Raw genomic sequence first — 19,550 nt, forward strand, 5'->3', positions numbered from 1 at the left:
TAAACTCATATTTTGTTTCTTTGGAAAAATCTTGTTCTAATCAAAATTGGTGAAAAAAGAACTTAGAATATTACATTTTTTTCCATTTAGTATGATACATTTTACAGAAAAAAAAGGTAAAATCATGTCCTATTACATGACATCTCGAAAAAATGTGCAAAACAACATCTCTTAACAGTAATAAAACAAGGAGTAACCAACTCAAAGATTTTTTTTTTGAGGGTGAAAATAATAATAAAATTTGGTGACAAGGACCTTTTTTTTTTTTACTTTTGCCAAATGATATTTGGTGTACTTGGAGTTGGGTTCATCCATGGTTTCAATTTACATGATCGATACTATTTTGGTGGTATCTGAACAGGGGAAGATAAAACGGTTAAAAAAAAAAACACAACCTTTCAAGTGTTGATATTTTGGGACAAGACAGTCCGACCCGACCCAATGCAACTGATGGTATGAACCAAGACCCATATACAAGCCGACACAATTACAATTCTTGTGAACTGATTGACACAAATGGAAATCTCATAAATTCAAAAATATACAATAGCAAGGTAACAGCAACTGGGAGGGACCAGGAAAAGTATTGTGCGCAAAGCTACAGAGCCACATTGAGACTGCTTTGGATGAGAACAGTTATCTTTGATAAATAAATGAGAAAGGTTAACAAACCAAAAACAGAAGCCTGCTTGTACATCTCATCAGAACCAGTATGTATTAGTTAGACAAACACCATCCCCAGCATCCAATCGGCATAAATAATGACTATGATGACATGCCCCAAACACCACGAGTTGCAGTCATTTTGTTGTTAGGTCGAGAAGTCAACTCATATAAGATCCTGGCAAAAGTATCAGAATACCTGCCATCTGTGAAGACAATCTCAGCAAAGGAATTCTCATAAGCTAAAAGCAGGTTCCTGTTCTGTGGCTCTGAGACAAGGCTCTCCAGTATCATTGCCGCTTTTCGGCAAACTTCAGGTACAGGATGTGGATTCTTGATCACTTTCAGTAGCCTATCAACCGCCCTGGTTGAAGTTAAATATCATAGAGGGTTCAGGAGATAATACATGGGCATTCTTTTAAAAAGATAGATTGCACTGTATTCAGAATGTACAACATTTAGAAATAGATTGTACTGTATTCTGAATGTACAACATTTAGAAAGCCTCACCATCTCTCACTTGCAAGCTTCAACCTGCAGTCCATATTGATTTCTGCAAGGTTATAAAGTGCTCCAACTGCTGCTGCTTGTGCATCTGCTGCTGGTAAGCTCAGAAGATCAACTAAACGCTTGTATATCTGCATCACCAATTGGATATTTGCCAAGCATTAGAGTACAGAAGTTTCTGTAGCAAAAGGGGACATGGAGGCAAAATTAAAGATGGGGAAAGAGTCAGATGTGGTTATTTATAACAAGTATGATCTCTAAATAAATCCAAACCTGTGGAGCAAAAGGAAGAAGGAATGGCTCATTATCTGGATTTATTATCAGGCGACCAAGCAATTCAGCAGCTGCACAGTGCCAGGCTCTGACTGATGATCCCAGCATGCCCATGATGGCTTGAACTGCCCGTTTCTCACTGGTTTGGTCAAAGAAATATTACAAACTTTCAATTCAAAAGGTAAGAGTATCACAAGCTACAGTAAAAATTATTACCTTATTTTGATGTAGGATGGCTTTGATGAGCTGAAGATCCGAAGGTCAAGCAATGGTGCTAAATTTACTATTGTCTCAAGGGCATTTGTCACAAGCTCCTCATCCTCTGGTAAAATGGAAAACTAATTAGAGGCATCAAGGTTTCAAACATAGTTGTCAAGGCGTCGCCTTGGCGACGCCTTGGCGTCCAGGCGGTTTGCCTGGGGCCTAGGCAACAGCCGCCTTGTTGCACTGCATATCGCTTTGTGTTTCGGCACTTATTTATGCCAAATATCATTCAAGTAAATGAAATAATATTTTTTATTTCATTTACTTAAGATATTATTCATAAATAAGCAAATACCCCCTATTTGAATCCAATAAAAATAGTTTAAAAATCAAATTCCAAAAGGAAAAAAAGTCAACCCCCCAGTCCAAGAACAAAAACTGGATTTTGGTTATAGGGACGATTTTCAACTTTTAAATGCTAGGGTTTTTCTCAATTATGAAAATTTTATAAATTCTATCATGTTAAAACATTGCTAAAAACCAAAAGTCCGGTAAAAAAATATTTTATTTTGATATTCATAAAATTATTTTCATTCAGACAATTTTAACAGTATTCGCGCACTTAAAAATAAGTTTGACTGAAGCATAACTTTGTCATTGCAACTCAGATTTAAGTAATCTTAGACTTGTTAGAAAGCTGGTTTTATATTATAACTAATACAAAAAGTCTCATGTAAAAATAAAATCATTTGACCAGTCAAACTTATTATAAAATAAGAGCATTTCTCTAAATATTGATTTTTTATAACTTAATATGACTTAATGTTAATTTTTTATGATTTGATGTGGCTAAATGTTGATTTTTAATGACTTGATGTGGCTTAATCTTGATTTTTTATGATACAAGGTATATATAACTTACTAAATAATGTTAGAAAATAGAAAAAATAAAAAATAACACTTGTTCGCCTAGTTCGCCTTAAGGCAGGCGCCTTCTCGCCTAAGCGCTTAGACAACCCTCCACCGCCTTGGTTCGCCTTGGCGCCGTGACAACTATGGTTTCAAACTTCAATCCCATGAAAGTGGAATTGATTGCTAAAATTCATGGCAATTCTTGGAAAGTAAGAAATATGAAAACCATGGAACACTAGGAAAACAATGGAAATATACTGTTACACGCAACGGATTATTTTACACAAGAAATCAACTATAACAGTTCTAGTACATATTTTCTTTATAACAAAAACTGATAAACAACATTACAACTAACATTCATGCTCCTCAATGCCATCAATACCTCAGGAAAACAAATCAATAGCATGTAGAACTGGTTCTGCTTTTTTATCCACCCCCCCCCCTCTTCCTTCCAACTTACAATGTGATAGTTTCGGTATAATGAAATCATTTAAAAAACTTCATATAGTAGTATAAAAGAATAAAATAAAAGCCAAAGAACAACATGAAAGCCACCAATGTGGAAGCGGACTATGCAAAAACAAACTCAATTCAACTAAGCCTTATCCCAACTAAATGGTTTGGTGACATGGATCCTGTTTCGCCATCCAACTCTATGCAAAGCCATACTTGTTGTGAACCCTAAACCATGCATTTTTTTTTCTCATTGTTTCTCCCAAAGTCAACCTTAATCCGTACTTATAAACGTGTATCTCACAGGAAATTTCTGGGAAGTTAAGTTCCTCAAGTTCTCTCGAAAATTCCCAAAGTTTCATTACTCAATCATCTTTAAATCATGAAAAAATTATGCAAATGAATAAAAAGGTCTTAAAAGTTCCATTGCATGTCAATGTAAGCTGGAGCTTTAAATTGTATACACACAACAAAAGAAGAAGAAGAAGCGTTACTATAATCAACTTGTGCTAGGATTTGATTTCTAAACCAGGCATCCGTCTCCTCTCATATATTTGTAAGCTCCTTTAAGTCCTTGCCAAATATTCCTAAGTACTACTGCCAAATCACATCAGCCACATCACATTTCACAAATAGGACATGTGTAGTTCCTTTGCCCTCCCATCCAAATTGGCCGGCTCAGATAAAAATCCTTCTTTTTAGCAGTTCAAGGTTCAAGACCCTATTCTGAGAAAGAACATAGGCAAAGACTTCCACCCTTTGACTGCATGGGCATTTGATCCCCAAAGTCTTGATCTGATGGTATTCTGAGTCGGGCCACTACATAAGAAGTCATTGATTTCAACATGAACAATCCATAAGCACAGTCTCTCCAAATTCCTGCATTCTCCAAAGAGGTACCCAAGTCAAAAGTTATGAAGAAGTTGAAGAAGATTTATGTAATCCTCAAAGCTCCCTTCATATTTCCCTGCAATACCAGAAGACAATTAACGGAGCCCTTCACCAATCCAAACATTGATCCACCATAGCCCCAGTGAAATCTAGGACATATAATATGCAATCATCCCCTTCTAAACCTTTTTTTTTTTTTTTTGGGGGGGGTGGAATAAGCCCTTCTGACAATCTATCCTCTTGAACCATTGCCAACTTCAAAGGCTGTCATTTATTTGAACTCTTCATGATGTTTCATTGTATGCTTCCTGCACCAATCCTACAAGGGCCTTTACCAATACTGCACTTCGCTATAAATGGCAAAGTTAGGTGATCTTCATTGCTAAACTGCTATAGCCACTTTAGCAAATAGAGCTACTTTTTTTGATTCACCATAGTTAGCTTTTTTTTTTTTTTTTTTTTTGGGGGGGTGGGGGGGTGTATAATAACAGATTCTATCAAAGAAGAAAAATGGAAAGGTGCAGACAAAGAATACCACAACAAGAACAAAACAATTGGCTATAATCCAGATGCCAAGATACAAAACAAGGTAGAGTCCCAAAAGAAGTTCTATCCATCAATGCTGGTTTAGCTCAAACTGTAACAGACCTCATATTATATGCAAATAAATAAAATAACATGCATATCTTTTAGACACCATGAACAAAATGCATATTTTCAAACATATATAAAATCTAGCCGGTTTTATACTTTAGGTTATTATTCTTGTATTTTTGTCGTAATGTTTCTCTTTTTTTTTTAATATGTATATGTATTTAGAAATTATTTACATAAATAATATTTAAGAAAAGATTAATATTTTAGAAATTTCCAATGCGTTATCAATAATACAAATTATACCCAAATGTATCCAGCACCATATTTTTCCCTTCCACGAATTTACCAACTACAGGTTGACCTCAGAGCCCATATTCCCATCTTCCATCTTCCACATTTAAAGGTAGCAGAAGGTGCATCTAATCCCAAAAAGAATGAAGCCATACCATCGTGACTTCAATGTCCCAACCTCTTACTTTAAAGAGTTTGGTTTTCAACATCTAGTATCAGTGTATAATGTAAGTCAATTTTATGTTCAACATCAGGAGTTCTCCTTTCTTCTTCTCTCTCTTGGAATGGTTATAAGATTTAAGTTTCCTGAATCTTATTGGTTGGCTCTGTATGTCTGTGTGTGCAAGCTTTGAATGGCTATTTCATCTTGACATGTAAATTTTCCTCCACTATGTGATGGTAGCATATTCACCTTTTGCTAGGAGCAAGATGACTTTTGGATGAGGATGATCCAGCCACGGGCAAGAACAGGAGGATAGGTTAATGTGTCTCTCTCCATAGCCAGATGGAAGTTTTCCTAGACAGGGTCATGGGGTTTATTTTCAGTCATTATTTTGTTTAATTTCTGTTATTGAATCCAAGTTGAAGTCATAAAGTAGATGGGAAATTTCAGTTTCATTTTAAGTCACTGTTATGCTTTAAGAGTCCTTGATGGAGTAGTATAGTTCCCTATAGATGGCGGTCGGTTGAATTGAGGCTATTCTCAGTTGTAGATGAAATTCCTAGTTAGATTTTGAGTTTGTTTGAGTCCTAATACTGACTATAAATAGCTGTAAGGGCACAACCCACCCAAATGTTTTTATGCAAATAAAATTTCTAGTTTTAAGTCTGAAACTTGCTGCGGGTTCAATGGTTATCAGGGAGAATTCCAAATGGTTGCTTGGTGAATTACAAGGTTCTGCCGAAGGTGATTTTTTTTCCTTTTTGCTTTTTCTTCATTTTATTGCTTATTATCTTGAAGAATCCCTGTTCTAACCCCTATTTCCAGTTAGATTGTAGTTGATATATCTGACGATCTATTTATCTAATTAGTTTGAAATTTTATATCTGAGCCCTATTCTAACTGTCGTCCGAGACTCTATGAGAATATATTCAACTCTGATCCAGAAACCCTAGGTTCTAGTATGCTGGCCTAGACAACCCAAAAAGTTTCACCACCCAGCCCAACAGTCTATAGAAACACTTGGTACAGCAATAATACTAGGAAAGAGTGTCATCCATGTATAAAATATTGACTTCCTAGGTTTTGCAGTTATTGAGGTCAGGAATCAATCAAACATACCATTTGCTGCAGCTGACAAAGCAAGCCCTTTAGCTTTTAGGATATGTTGATAAGAATCCCATAACTTCATGTTTGAAAACATCATAATACCATCAAATTGACTCCTTTTGATATAAGCGTCATAAAACTCAATAGAATCAGTGATTGACTCAACTACAATCTTTATGAAATCAGCAAGGTCCGTTAGTCCATATTATATTGGCAAGTTGAAGGTATTGAAAACTCAATACCAATCAAGGATCTAAGAAATTAGTTTAATGATTCCACTAAATGTTCAGCATTCAACAAGAAAAACACCAGGTAAATCAATATTTAGCTGTCCAAGAACTAAACATTGACAAATAATGTAACTCTTTTTATCACAAATCCAGCACTTATCCCGACCTGTGATGTGATCCTCTATGCACTGGAAAACTGTTTCCAAGCAATGCCGATGCTGGGCCATAATCACCTCATTATCAGGCATGAAAGAGAAGTTCCGTATTATATTTGAAGCAGCAACAGCACACTGCTGCTTTTCTGCCCTCCCTTCTTCATCCAGATTAAATAAACCATCCTCATCAAACCACCATTCTGAGGGGCTAGACCGCATCGTGTTCTTTTGGCTTGAGCCCTCTGCACTGGACGAACCAGATCCCATGCTGCCACCAAACCAGGGAAAAAGGAAAAGGAAAGAGGATGAAATGACTTTAGGTTCAATAGTTTCAGTCTGAATCCCTTGTGTATAAGGTTTAATAATCAACATAGAAGATATTTGGTATTACCCAGGGTTCGGAAGAGCATCATTTGAACTCAATGCCTCGTATTCATTCCCAAATCCTGAAACTACAGAATTTGCACCCAGCAATCTGACCCTTGGCCCCTTTACGAGCTCTTTCGGAAGAGCAATGTCACGCCAATCATCTATCTGTTCCATTAATTAATTATGTATCCCATTAATGACATTGTAAGGAGCACTTATCCCAAAAGAACTCTTACATGGTGAAATTAAAATTTTCTGACTGTATACTAGCTAAACTTTTCCAAGATAATTTTCAAACAACAAATGCAATGAGGTAAGAAAATAAAGAACATGCAAAGTAGAGTTGAAATAGTAAGAAAAACTCATAAACTACAAGATTTCGTGACACCCACAACTTGAAGAAGGCCATCCAGTAACCCCGCTATTTTGGCCAGAGGGGTGGCATCTCTGCGTACATCATCCTTTTCTTTGAAGGAGAGCAAGGTGAGAGTGTTCAATGCCCATGTCAGCTCACTCTTTAGTCCACTTTGAAGAGCCAGAACTATTCTTTTGTTGTTTTGGTCTGGAAAAAGGGAGAAGCAAATGATAAAGTTGTCATACACACAAGTAGCACAAATCAGGTGGCCATCCTATGTGCAGAAAATCCATTAGTCAGTCATGCTGGTATATTGCAACAGATTAGGTCCTTTAGATATCAGCTTGTTCAAGACTCAGAATCACTGAGAAATGAGGTTAATTATACTAATTAAAACTATGGTTTCCCTAACTTTCCAATATACAGAGAAGATAACTGCCACGGAAAGCACCTCGAATGAAATCTTCAATCTTCCATGTTCTATGTGTATGATATATGGTTAACAATATAGGTGAAACTTTTGATGCCAGAAATAAGTATTCCCAGCGAATTTCTCCCCATTAAAGGATATAAACGATTAATTTCTTCCTAAATTACCTTTTCAATTAAAATATATATAATTATCTCTATCCCATTACAGATTGAATGTAATTCAAAATTGGGTTCATGAGAAACATTCAACACCCAAATTACCTTATCAATTAAAAACATCTAACACACACATATATAATACCTAAAGAAATAACCTCCTCCCCATTTTTTTCTTCCATTTTTCGGCTGAATGGTTACTCAAGCACTTCAACCACAAAATCTATGGAGTAATACGGTCAGAACAGATCCGCAGTACATGGTCTTCGATAAAATAAAAGTGGGTTTTCAGAAAAGAAGTAGCTTTTGAAAAGGTTTACCGGCGAAAGAACTATGAACTTGAAGAGATGGACCCAGAAGAGTTGACGGTGCAGCGGAATCAGCTGCGGCGGCGGCGGCAGCAGCGGCGTTGTTGCTTCCGAAAGGACGACCTCGCTTTGCCGTCAGAGGGGTGCCGCCACCCGTGGCTCCGCCCACCTTGCCTAGCTCCCTCTTCTGCATTTTTCCCTGTCTTCTCGACTGAAAAACCACACTCCCCTTGTATGATTGTATCTCTCACGGCAAGGAAGAGAACTTCGTTGCGATCTTTCTAAAATAAAACTAGGGAAGGGATCTACACGCTGCTTGCATATATTGGCATCTCCTGCTCCAAATCCCAAACCAATGGGCGGGCGCCGATTCAGTTTACGATGAACAAGGCATAAATGCGAAATTGGACCGAATTCTATCCGGTTCTAATTTCGAATCGAAACCTAAAAAGTATCCGGTTTCAAATAGCGGTTTGTATTCAATTTGGTTTACTCATTTGAAATTGGTTTGGTTTGATTTGATTTGGTTTTGGTGTTAGTGACACCGTGAGAGATCGCCAAAAGGCTTGGAGCTGCTCTCCCATCACTTGCCGCCACGAGGTCTATGACTCCATGAAATAAAGAATTCGATAAAAATCAAGGTTTTAAAACTTGGAATTGACCTCTAAATCGATCAGAACTAGACATAATCAGACCGAATTGGTGTGATTTAACTCGAATCGCTTATTGTCAATTCCAAAGTGAATTGACCAATTCCTAATTCAATTCATCGATTTTAAAAACTCTTGTCATTAATCCTCTCAACTTAATGTATCATACATCCTGTACTTAATATTTTTCATTCTAACCCATTGAGCTACATGATATGCTATAATAGAAAACATCTGTTCTTTCTCTTTAATTTTAACCTTTCTCTATTGCAAAAAAAATTTATAATCCATCAAGAGGGGAAACACCTCCCATGGTCATTCATTCATTCCCTATTGTATCATATTAACTGGAAAAAAAAAAAAGACAAAACAAAAAAAACTCCAATTAATTCATCTAAAATGTTATCAAATAGCGGTATAGCACTAATTCCATCAACATTCCTTGAATGGACAATAAAATCCTAAACCACCATCTACTTCTTTCTTTCTTTCTTTCTTTCTTCTTTTTTTTTTTATTATTATTATTATTATTATTATTAACTCTGGGCAAGCAAATTTCCATCGATGCAACTTGAAAAATCAAATTTTCAATTGTCATTGCTAGAAACAGAAATTATCAAAGCCAAGAGTAATAATTTTCAAACACCAACTAATGACCTACATTCATATACTCTCTCTCTCTCTCTCTCTCTCTCTCTCTCTCTCTCTCTCTCTCTCTCTCTCTGATATAGGGTTTAACTAAGGATGTGAATTTGAAATCGAAATCAAATCAAACTATTTATGCTGAAATCACAAACCATTTATTGTTAATGGTTTGGTTTTGGTTTCAAGTTTAAAACCGATTAGTTAAATGGGTTGGGTTGATTTTAACCATTTAATCAGTTGGTTTCAAATCGAATTGACACTATGAATATTGAATCGTTTAAACCATCAAAATCGATCCGATTAACCAGTTTAATGATTAAATATTTGATTGTCTTAACAAAACATAATGGTTTAATTTAGATAAGAATTAAGGACCATAGAAATTGTCCAACAATCTATTCAATAATTTACTCCTAGTATATAGTTATATAGTTAAATCCTTGCTTGTTCAATGCCTCATTTAATTTGATACAAAATTGAAGCATTTATCAACAAAAGCAAATTTTAGTAAGTATGCGAATAAAATAGTAAACCGATTGCTAACTGTTAAAAAATCATATAGAATAAACCGTGATCAAAACTGTTTAAAACTGTGAAATCGACATTGTTTAAAAACTGTGAAACAGAAACCATTTGCTAAAAGGTTGCGGTTTCAGACAGTGCAACCATTTAGTAAAATATTACGATTTTAGTTTCAGCCAAATAAATATGAACTGAATGGAACCACATCGTATACACCAAAACCAAACCATTTAACACCCTTAGTTTTAGCGAGTCGTTGTTTGAGCTCTGGTTTTGATTAATTTTATATTTGTACCGGAAATATACTTGTGATGACTGCCCTTTTCACGAATTTGAAGGGCTTCTATTTGTTCGTTTTTTCGGACCCTCCTTTTGAGGGGTAAGAGACAACGAGGGTTACCATTTGTTGATTTACATTTTTTCCTTTTTTGGCCCTTCTTTCATGGGGTAACAGAAAATGGAGGGTTTCCATATGTTGGTTTCCACCTGTTTTCTTTTTTAGCCCTTTCTTTTGTGGGGCAAGAGAAAATGTAGGGTTTTCATTTGTTTTTCTTGGCCCTTTCTCCTATGGGATAAGGGAAAAATGTTGGAGGATAAGCTTTTTATTTTTTTATTTTTTTAACCATAACCCATAGGCCTCTAGGTGGGCATCCAAGAAGTGGCCCGGATTGGAAGGTGGGATCCAAGGAGTGGTGTGGTACTGTGGTCTGTGGGAGTAACAACCATCTCTAGAAATGGGGTGGGATAACTCGAAATTGAGACCAAGGCCTAGGGCTTGATCCTAAGGTGTCAAATTGAAAATTTGAAAACTGAAACCAGACCAAATAAGTCAAATCAAATCGAATAAGTTCAGTTATGAAATTTAGTATCACAATTCAATTGTTAGTTTGATGTTGGTATTAGATTTTATCATACTATTATATTGTTATAGACAACAACAAAATCTTATCGCAATCAAATGATATCAGCTACATGGATCCTAGTATTCCAATTATTCGAAGTCATACATAATGATAGAAGGCTAAGGCTATGAATGTCTTTTTTCACCTCTCTTATGATTAACTTACGCATGACCCTAATCCTTTTAGCTTTTTCAATTTAATCAAATCATTCTTTCGGACATGACCATGCCCTATATAAATGCGATTAGTTGACCATTCAATAAACTTTTTCCAACCAACAATTCGATTTTGATTTACACTGACACTCTCTTGTACCAAATCAAAATTAAACTGAATATTGAAATCCAACCAATGGACACCCTTATTTGCGCCTCTCTTCCCAACAAGCTGATAGGATTAGACAGGTGAAACTCAGTTGTCCGCGCTTTTGACTAATTATATGCTTCAGACAACAAAAAACGCCAAAAAGGAGGTTCTCTTCAATTAATAGACAACCGTTAGAAAGGGTGTAACGGTAAATTCGATGTCCACAAAAAGCACTAACGGGCATCGAAAGACGCCCCACAAGTTTGTTGTTTCTACGCTACGGTGGTGGCAAAGCTTCCAATTGGCTTTCATCTTTCCGGCCTTTCCAGATTTTCTACTACATCTTCTTCCTTTGTCTCTGTAAAAAGATTCATTCAATCCCTTCTTCCGACTCATCACCACTATTGAGATTTGTCTTCTTTAGTGGTATGAATACGGTGATGGGTTTTTGATCATCTCTCACTCTGGAGAGTACTGTGCTTCCTTTTGGTTTAGAGCATCCATAATCCATATGGGGAACCATATGGGTACCTGCTTGGATGCTCCTGCCAGGATAGGCAACGCTCACAGCACTCAGACTGCTTCTGGTAAGGTTTCTCAAATCTGGTTTTTTTTTTTTTTTTCATTGTGATTAAGCTGTTTTTGTTTCTCATTATGATAGTTCAGCTCTGAAATATCATGTTCCACTCTGGGTTGTTTTCAATTTTGAGTTCTCTTCTGCTTACCCCTCAAAATGGGAACAAATTAAGAGCTCGGTTCTGGGTTTTTTTTTTTTTTTTTTTTTTTTTTTTTTTTTCTGAAGGAAATTTTTATATGAGTCTTTTTTTACATGCCTTTGTTCCTGTAGAACCATTGATTCTGAATGGATTGTTTAGCTTCTGGAATTTCTTTGCCTGAATTTTCAGTGTCAGGTGGGTGCAGATTGGTTGTGCCAAAAATAGTAAAATTATGCTTCTGATGATTGTTCTTCTCTCTCTCTCTCTCTCTCTCTCTCTCTCTCTCTCTCTCTCTCTCTCTCTCTCTCTCTCTCTCTCTCTCTCTCTCCCTCTTTTTTCGGTTCTTTTAATTTCAAGTTGAAAGCAAATTTTCTATTTTTGGCTTTCGTTCTGGTCTCATCTCTGTTTATGCTTTCTCAGGGGCTTTCTATTGATTTTTTAAATGGACCAAGTAAAATGGGTATTTTTGCAGCCTTGGATTGTGGGGTTTTGACTCCTTGAATATGAACTCAGGCAGGAGTTTGAATGTAGGCCTCATAATTTGAAGTTTACAAAACAGTCCTTGCATATTTTATTTCTGTTTACCATGTGCTAGGTTTTAATGTTTGGTCTCTGCACTGAACAGCTGAACCTCCAGTTTGAACAATCATTCCCTTTGTAAATGGGTTCAAGATATCTCAATATATTATTTAGCCATGGGAATTCGTTGACATATTCATGAATTGTTTTTCTAAAATTAACTTAAGAGAAAACACTTATGAGAAGGGACCTAGTTGAATTGCAGCTTTCATTTGAAAGAATTGTTTCTCTTCTGCTGTTGGAAATTGTTTACTTCTGTTCATTGGATACAATAATGATTCTGCTTTTCCCTTCAAGCTTTAAGGACCTCAAAAGTTCCCTGCTCAACTTCAGCAGTTTTCTGCTTTTTCCTTCAAGCTTCAGGAGCCTCAAAAGTTACCAGCAAAACTAAGTCAACTCCAGCAGTTTCTAGTCTGGAAGTTCCATCTTACGATGAAAATAGAATCACTGGAAGGCTTCCTATGCCTAATTCTGAAGGTGAGAAAACACTCTGAAAAGGGTCCTAGGTGAAGTGCAGCTTAATTGTTTCTCTTCTCTTCTGCTGTTGAAAATTGTCTTCTGTTCAATGGATGACAATAATGATTCTGCTTTTCCCTTCAAGCTTCAGGGGCCTCAGAAGTTAGCAGCAAAACTAAACCGACTTCAGCAGTTTCTAGTCTTCCAGTTCCATCTTACAGTGAAAAAAGCACCACTGGGAGGCTTCCTATGCCTAGGTCTGAAGGTGAGATATTGTCGTCGCCATATTTGAAAGCCTTCTCTTTTAGTGAGCTAAAGAATGCCACTAGAAACTTCCGCCCAGACAGCCTTCTTGGAGAGGGAGGATTTGGTTATGTATTCAAAGGATGGCTTGATGAGCACACCCTTTCTGCTGCAAAGCCTGGATCTGGAATGGTTGTTGCTGTCAAGAAGCTTAAGCCAGAAGGTTTCCAAGGCCACAAGGAGTGGTTGGTAGGTTTATTCATCAGCTTCACTATTTTTCTGTCTCTTCCTTTAATCTCACTGCTTCGCTGATTGCCAATGCTGATTGATTGCAGACAGAAGTTAACTATCTTGGCCAACTTCATCATCCAAATTTGGTTAAACTTTTTGGTTATTGCTTGGATGGGGAGAATCGGCTGTTGGTCTATGAGTTCATGCCAAAAGGCAGTTTGGAGAATCATCTATTTAGAAGTAAGTCTGTGTATTGAACAGTTTCTGCTGCTTCCACATATGAGTCTCATCATTCAGTGAGTCCTAGTGATGCGCCACTGGAAATTGTTCCAATGAAATTTTCCATAGCCCATTATGATCATTTCAGGAAGGAACATTTTATCTGGAGTGATTGAATTACAATCTTAGTGAGGTTTGGGATTATATGAGGTGAAGTGCATTGAATGGCATCTTCCTGCTTGGATGTCATGTGATATTATTCTTAGCAAACAGTCTAATAGGCTATGATGCAGTCCAAGAACTCAACTCAACCAAACCTTATCAAGTTCCTAACTACTTGGAGTAGGATACACAAGTTCATTTCTGCCTAATCTAATTAGGGCCACATTTCTAACCACTACCTTTCCCCCTGTTTTTTCAATTCCTTCAACTTGCATGCAATTGTTGGCCTTTGTTAGGCATGGCCTGATCATAGTGGTTAACATTTTTAGTTGTCACTGATTAGTGCAACTCTTAAATATCTTGAATTCATTCATTTTTAATTCTGTTGTTCCTATTTTAGCCACCCATCCATCTCAGCATCTTCACCACAACTTTCAGCAACATTAAAGCCAGGTCTTATAACTCGTCTTATGGAATCCACACTCTGGTTTTAGTGGATAGTTTTGATCATTTCCTGAAATATTTGAAAGGTTTTACTAATGGTTTTTGAGTACCAGATGCCAACTAGATGCATCCACCTTCTTCAATCTGGCTTTGTGCCTGGTAGTACAATGACCACAGTTGTAGTTAATTTCATTGAACTACAATGCGTTAGAACTACTATTATTATCACTACTTGAGACTGCTATTGTAGCATGATGAAACTTCTGAAAAAGACATAAATGGACTTGAAAAGATCATGTGCTTTTCTTTCGGTTATTGCAAAGCAAAGAGTAACAATTTTGTCATTAATTTCCAAGCGATCTATTGTTTTGTAGGAGGGACCCAGCCATTATCTTGGGAAATAAGGATCAAAGTGGCCATAGGCGCTGCTAGAGGTCTCTCTTTCTTGCATGATGCTGAATCGCAAGTCATATACAGGGATTTCAAGGCTTCTAATATTCTGCTAGATGCAGTATGCTGATCAAAAGAGTAGCATATTTTTTTCCCCTTTTGATGAATATACCATAGCACAGACCTTGCTGTGAACATTATCTACTTACATGTTCCAACAATTTGTCATGCTTTTACTTATGCAGGAGTTCAATGCAAAACTTTCTGATTTTGGCTTGGCCAAAGCAGGCCCTACTGGTGATAGGACTCATGTCTCCACTCAAGTCATGGGTACTCATGGCTATGCTGCACCTGAATATATTGCTACAGGTCCATCCATTCTCGCCTATCCAGGATTTGTATTATTTGCTTGCTTTACTTTTATTCTTTAATTTATCTGCAAGCTATCTATCTTGATTCTTATTTTTATTTTTGAAAACTGAGAATGCTTGGCCAGTTAAAAAAAGCTTTTCTTCTTCCTTTCTGCTGGCCCTTTCTTGCTGATTTGACTGATTCTGCCTAATTTTTCCTACTTAAATAGTATTGTCTTCTCTTTCTCTTCATGATTCTTTTTTATTTCATAGCATTACTATCTCTTATTGTGTAAAACAAGATGATAACTGTAAATTGGACAAAAAACGTGATGTTTTCATGTGGTGCGCTTGTCTGTTTTGAAACGTAGTTACACTTGGATCATCTCTTATATCCTACTAATGTTCCCAATGGTAAACAGGTCGGCTGTCTGCAAAGAGTGATGTTTACAGCTTTGGAGTTGTATTGTTGGAATTGTTGACTGGCCGTCGTGCTGTTGATAAAACAAAAGTTGGTGTAGAACAAAATCTGGTGGACTGGGCCAAGCCATATTTGGGTGACAAACGCAAATTATTCCGTATTATGGACACTAAGTTGGAAGGGCAGTATTCCCAGAAAGGAGCCTTCATGGCTGCCACCCTTGCTTTACAGTGCCTAAGCTATGGTGCTAAAGCCAGACCACGTATGGCTGAGGTTTTAGCTTTACTGGAAAAAATTCAAGCCTCAAAGAGTACTGCCCAACACTCTCAATTTGAAAAGCAAGTGGCCTCCAATCCTATCCACAGATCGCCATTAAGATACCATCATTTGCCTCGCAATCTGCCACCCGGTGGTTCTCCGCTGCCATCCCCCCGGCAATCCCAATGTGTACGCTAGGCAGTAGATATTTCCATCCACTCTGGTATTTGATGTAAATTTCATTTACCCACCTTGCTAGTTCACTGAAATAATTTTCTCAGTTTTTGATAAAGTGAAGTCTTGAAAGATGGAACATTGAGTTCCCTTGTGTACGCTAGGGCAGTAGATTTTTCCATCCAGTCTGGTAGTTGATGTAAATTACATTTTCCCACCTTGTTTGCTAGTTTTCTCAATGATTTGCTCAGCTTTTGATAAAGTGAGGTCTTGATAGATGGAACCTTGCCTTGTACATGGTGCTCTTTTTCAATCCATGTGATTATTTTTGTTTATTTGCAATTAAATACTATAGTTATGCTGTTGATTAGCTTAACCATGGTTGCTTCCAAGAAAATGGTAGTTTTTTCATTCATATTATATTCAGCCAAGCACTTTGCTAATCATGTGTTAACTTGTCCTCTTCCCATGAAAACCGGCTGTCCACCTTAATGTGTTTGGTCCCCATATTGGAGTATGCGATAAACATGCACACACCACAATAACATTCTTTACACAAATATTCTTTCTTTCATTTCTCTTCATAGACATAGTATATGGAGAGAACTAGGTACTACAGGTACAATGGCTCTTCATTTGTTTATAATTGACTACTCTATAACCATGTCAGCTGTTTGTGTGGGTCATGGGTGGCATACATGGCATCAAAGGAGTGTGACTGGCTTGACAAGATCATCTGAATGTAAAGAGTAACTCAGTGCACAAGGCTCCAGCTATTGCAGGGTTTGGGAGGGGCAAATATACGCAGCCTTACCCCCCTGTTTTGCTGGAGAGGCTGTTGTATTGCATTGTTTGCATAATATCTTTAAGTATCTAACTGATCACAATATCTCAAGTATCTAACTGAGTAACTGTCCCTGCGATGAGGGTCAGAAAGGAAGAGTACAAGGTCCATTGAACAGCCAGTGTTGGGACTGGCTGTTGCTTCATAGAGTCTCAGAAAGGATGATTACAGCAGCTAACATGTTTGGTCTCCCCCTCAAATCACATTTTGGTTCAAATCCAACATAATCTTACCTGTTTTGATCCATTTTAGTCTTTTCCCCAGCCTTTGTCAACCCTCAAACTCAATCCAAGTAATCCTTGTTCCAGTGGTTGCTGCAAGATCCTTAGCTGCCATTTTACTTTATTTAAAGCTATAGTAGCTGATGAAATGCACCACTGAAAGGGAGTGCCCTAAGATAATGAGATGTAGATTTCTTTAGGATTTCTCTATTGCTAGCTGTGGAGCTGGCCGCCTATATAGCCTTGGATCTTTCAAAACTCATTTGCCCACTGACAGACCTTTGTTTGGGCTGAAACTTGACATGTGAACAGGTGATCTTCAAGTCTATTTGTCAACAAAATTTTAACCCCATTTGATTCACCACGAGGAAGATTTTAGGGTTAATGCCTTAATCTAAGAACTTACCTTTGATAATTAACTTGTTTGAAGCTAATCTTGCATGGTAAGCTGGTATTTGATCCCTATAGATAGTGGTCTGAGTTATCCAGCAAATGAGCTTGAACTTACAAACATGGGCTGAGACCCAACCTTATTATTGATTAGATATCCAAATTTGGATCTAGAGCTGCTAATTCTGCCTTGTCCATTCTTAATTTTTTCTGCAAATTGTGCAGTTCGACACCCCAAGCCATGGAGGGATCTGGGTTTTGTACTCTGTAGCGTGCTTTGTAGGCAGTGATCTCTTTCTCTCTCCACTTACCATACATGGCTACTTCCACTTCTTATGCTTGTTAGTTCCAGAGGAACATTCTATTTGAAAATCTTTGTTCCTTCATCTTGATCCATTTTTTTAGGGTTTCCATGGATTCGAATCTGATTCAAATCGAAACTGGTGGAGGCCAATCTTATGCTTGATTATGTGTTTTTAAAACTTGGCATTAGAGGTGTAAGCAAACTGGATCATGGTTGCAGTATGATACAAGTGATCTAATTGTATATAAGCATCAGGCATGCATGTTTCCCCTTCATTATATACAGGGAAAATGATGTACACACTGCCAATGTACATGCCCTTTCAACGTTCTCTCATTCCTGAGACTCTTTCCTCCTTAACAACTTGAGTCTCTTTATATACGAATCACGAAGCACTTCTTCCCGGTGTATGCTTATTAGCTTGGTGTGGGAGATGTTATAATGGAGAAAAGATCGTCTCCAACACCACCAATGAGCGTCCAACGATCCATCCAAGAGCTGGGATTGTTTGGGCGCACATCCCCAAGTGTTGGGATACGTGACCAAGCCATCCCAACCCTTGGATCCGGATCATTTGACACTCGTTGGAGCATCAGTCGTCGGAGATGATCTGGGTCTGTTATAATGATGAATGCAAGTACAATATGAGGCCAGAGTACAGCAAGTGAAATTGCATACAATAAGGTATCTTTTTACCTTCTTATATCATATATTTGATGGGAATCACTCAATAATGGGAGAGGGTTCTTTGAGCAAGTGACAAAGGGGAGTGAATGAATGGATTGTTACAAAACAATATCCATCATAGGAAGGCAACGAGGTCATTTCATATAAGGAGGAGAAAGATAAGTAAGTGTTAGTGTACCTTATGTCCCTACCCAACGGTTTATATAACCATATCCTTTATATTTTTAAGGGCAAGTGTTTTTTGTGTGTCCTAGGGGCGCATGTGTTTGGGTGTGGCTCCTATGCCCCCACCAAGAAAGCTTTGTTTCAGATATCAGTATGTGATATACACAATACCATGTCAGGACTGTGCGTGAAAAACAAAATCATTAAGTTAACCACTGATAATCCCAAAATATTTGATATCATATTTGTCATCAATAACACCTTCTTAGCTAGGGAGTCATTTGTAATATTAAATCTTCTTTGAAATATACTGAAAATTATTATAAGCGGCTAAATAAATATTTGATGTCATTATTTTTGGGAAGGTACTAAAACTCTTTAGGGGTTTGTTAACTCTTGGATGGTGGATGAACCGTCTTTCATGGATAGAAAAACTTTTTTTTATGGACAAAGTTTGCTTTAGTCACACAGTGAATTTACCGCATGCATCTCTAATAGAAGAGACTCGCATGCTAGCCCTCTACTTCACCCCTTGAGCGGCTTGGACACCCCGCAATGAATGGATTCCCATTCACCGTAGGTGCAAGGAAACTCAATCTTTTTTTATTATCTTAAAATAGTTAAAAAGTAAGGTTACAATTTCTTAGTTCACCATTTTGGTTATAAGATTATCTTTTTTATTATATGGTACGTTTCATTGAAAGTTAAGAAATATAATTGTACAATAAGATCAACTATTTATGCAAAAAATAACATATTATTAACATTCTCTCTACACCAACACCAAAATTTCCGTAGCTTGAAAAATGATGTGGCAACTTAAAATCATATAAATATTTAGATAATGTTATGAATTGATCACACATCAAATTTCAAACCCAGACTCAACCATACACACTTCTATGCAATGACCATGTATGCCAATGCACTATCTCTCCACACTTAAAACATATATTAGGGAAGAAAAACCCCAAAAATATTTCCCTCACTTGCATGACTGTAACCTTACGTAAGTAATTTGAGGGCCCTTCCACCCAAAAAAAAAGGGGGGGGGGAATTTGAGGGCCCTAATTCTGGATATGTAAAAAACATGTTAGCTATGCAGATTAAGTTTCCTTCACCCACGAATAAAGAATTTCTTAACCCACGAGTCTACTGATTGGATGAAATTATGGGATAATGAAACACATGTTGAAATTTTG

General features: G+C 37.1%; 2 protein-coding genes across 3 annotated transcripts; one reads left to right on the forward strand and one right to left on the reverse strand.

Moving 5' to 3' along the window:
* Nucleotides 1–507: 507 nt before the first annotated feature.
* Nucleotides 508–8,334, reverse strand: LOC122092032 (armadillo repeat-containing protein LFR). The gene is made up of 8 exons (XM_042662323.1): nt 8,082–8,334; nt 7,211–7,380; nt 6,841–6,983; nt 6,461–6,717; nt 1,660–1,765; nt 1,444–1,582; nt 1,174–1,301; nt 508–1,027 (listed from the first exon to the last, which is right to left on the reverse strand). Exons 1-8 carry the CDS (start codon nt 8,260–8,262, stop codon nt 766–768), a joined length of 1,386 nt encoding a protein of 461 aa, XP_042518257.1. The 5' UTR covers nt 8,263–8,334; the 3' UTR covers nt 508–765.
* A 3,029-nt stretch (nt 8,335–11,363) lies between these two features.
* On the forward strand, nt 11,364–16,113 carry LOC122092031 (probable serine/threonine-protein kinase PBL3). 2 transcript variants are annotated; one of them, XM_042662321.1, is made up of 7 exons: nt 11,364–11,681; nt 12,687–12,866; nt 12,991–13,337; nt 13,424–13,559; nt 14,519–14,655; nt 14,780–14,903; nt 15,307–16,113. In XM_042662321.1, the coding sequence occupies exons 1-7, from the start codon at nt 11,606–11,608 to the stop codon at nt 15,759–15,761; spliced, it is 1,455 nt and encodes a 484-aa protein (XP_042518255.1). In that variant the 5' UTR covers nt 11,364–11,605; the 3' UTR covers nt 15,762–16,113. The 2 variants fall into 2 exon arrangements, with proteins under 2 accessions (XP_042518255.1, XP_042518256.1); XM_042662322.1 differs by having other exon boundaries at nt 11,365–11,681; nt 12,997–13,337.
* The last annotated feature ends 3,437 nt before the right edge of the window (nt 16,114–19,550 follow it).

Source organism: Macadamia integrifolia, chromosome 10, assembly GCF_013358625.1.
Source record: "Macadamia integrifolia cultivar HAES 741 chromosome 10, SCU_Mint_v3, whole genome shotgun sequence".
NCBI lineage: Eukaryota > Viridiplantae > Streptophyta > Magnoliopsida > Proteales > Proteaceae > Macadamia > Macadamia integrifolia.

Bases quoted from the DNA above. Each gene is read 5' to 3' on its own strand.
- LOC122092032 (XM_042662323.1), bottom strand. From the start codon at position 8,262: ATGCAGAAGAGGGAGCTAGGCAAGGTGGGCGGAGCCACGGGTGGCGGC. The intron at 6,984-7,210 runs GTGGGTGTCACG...TTAATGGAACAG, and splicing joins TGGATGGCCTTCTTCAAGTT to ATAGATGATTGGCGTGACAT. The intron at 1,583-1,659 runs GTAATAATTTTT...TGACCAAACCAG, and splicing joins CCATCCTACATCAAAATAAG to TGAGAAACGGGCAGTTCAAG.
- LOC122092031 (XM_042662321.1), top strand. From the start codon at position 11,606: ATGGGGAACCATATGGGTACCTGCTTGGATGCTCCTGCCAGGATAGGC. The intron at 13,338-13,423 runs GTAGGTTTATTC...GATTGATTGCAG, and splicing joins AAGGCCACAAGGAGTGGTTG to ACAGAAGTTAACTATCTTGG. The intron at 14,904-15,306 runs GTCCATCCATTC...AATGGTAAACAG, and splicing joins ACCTGAATATATTGCTACAG to GTCGGCTGTCTGCAAAGAGT.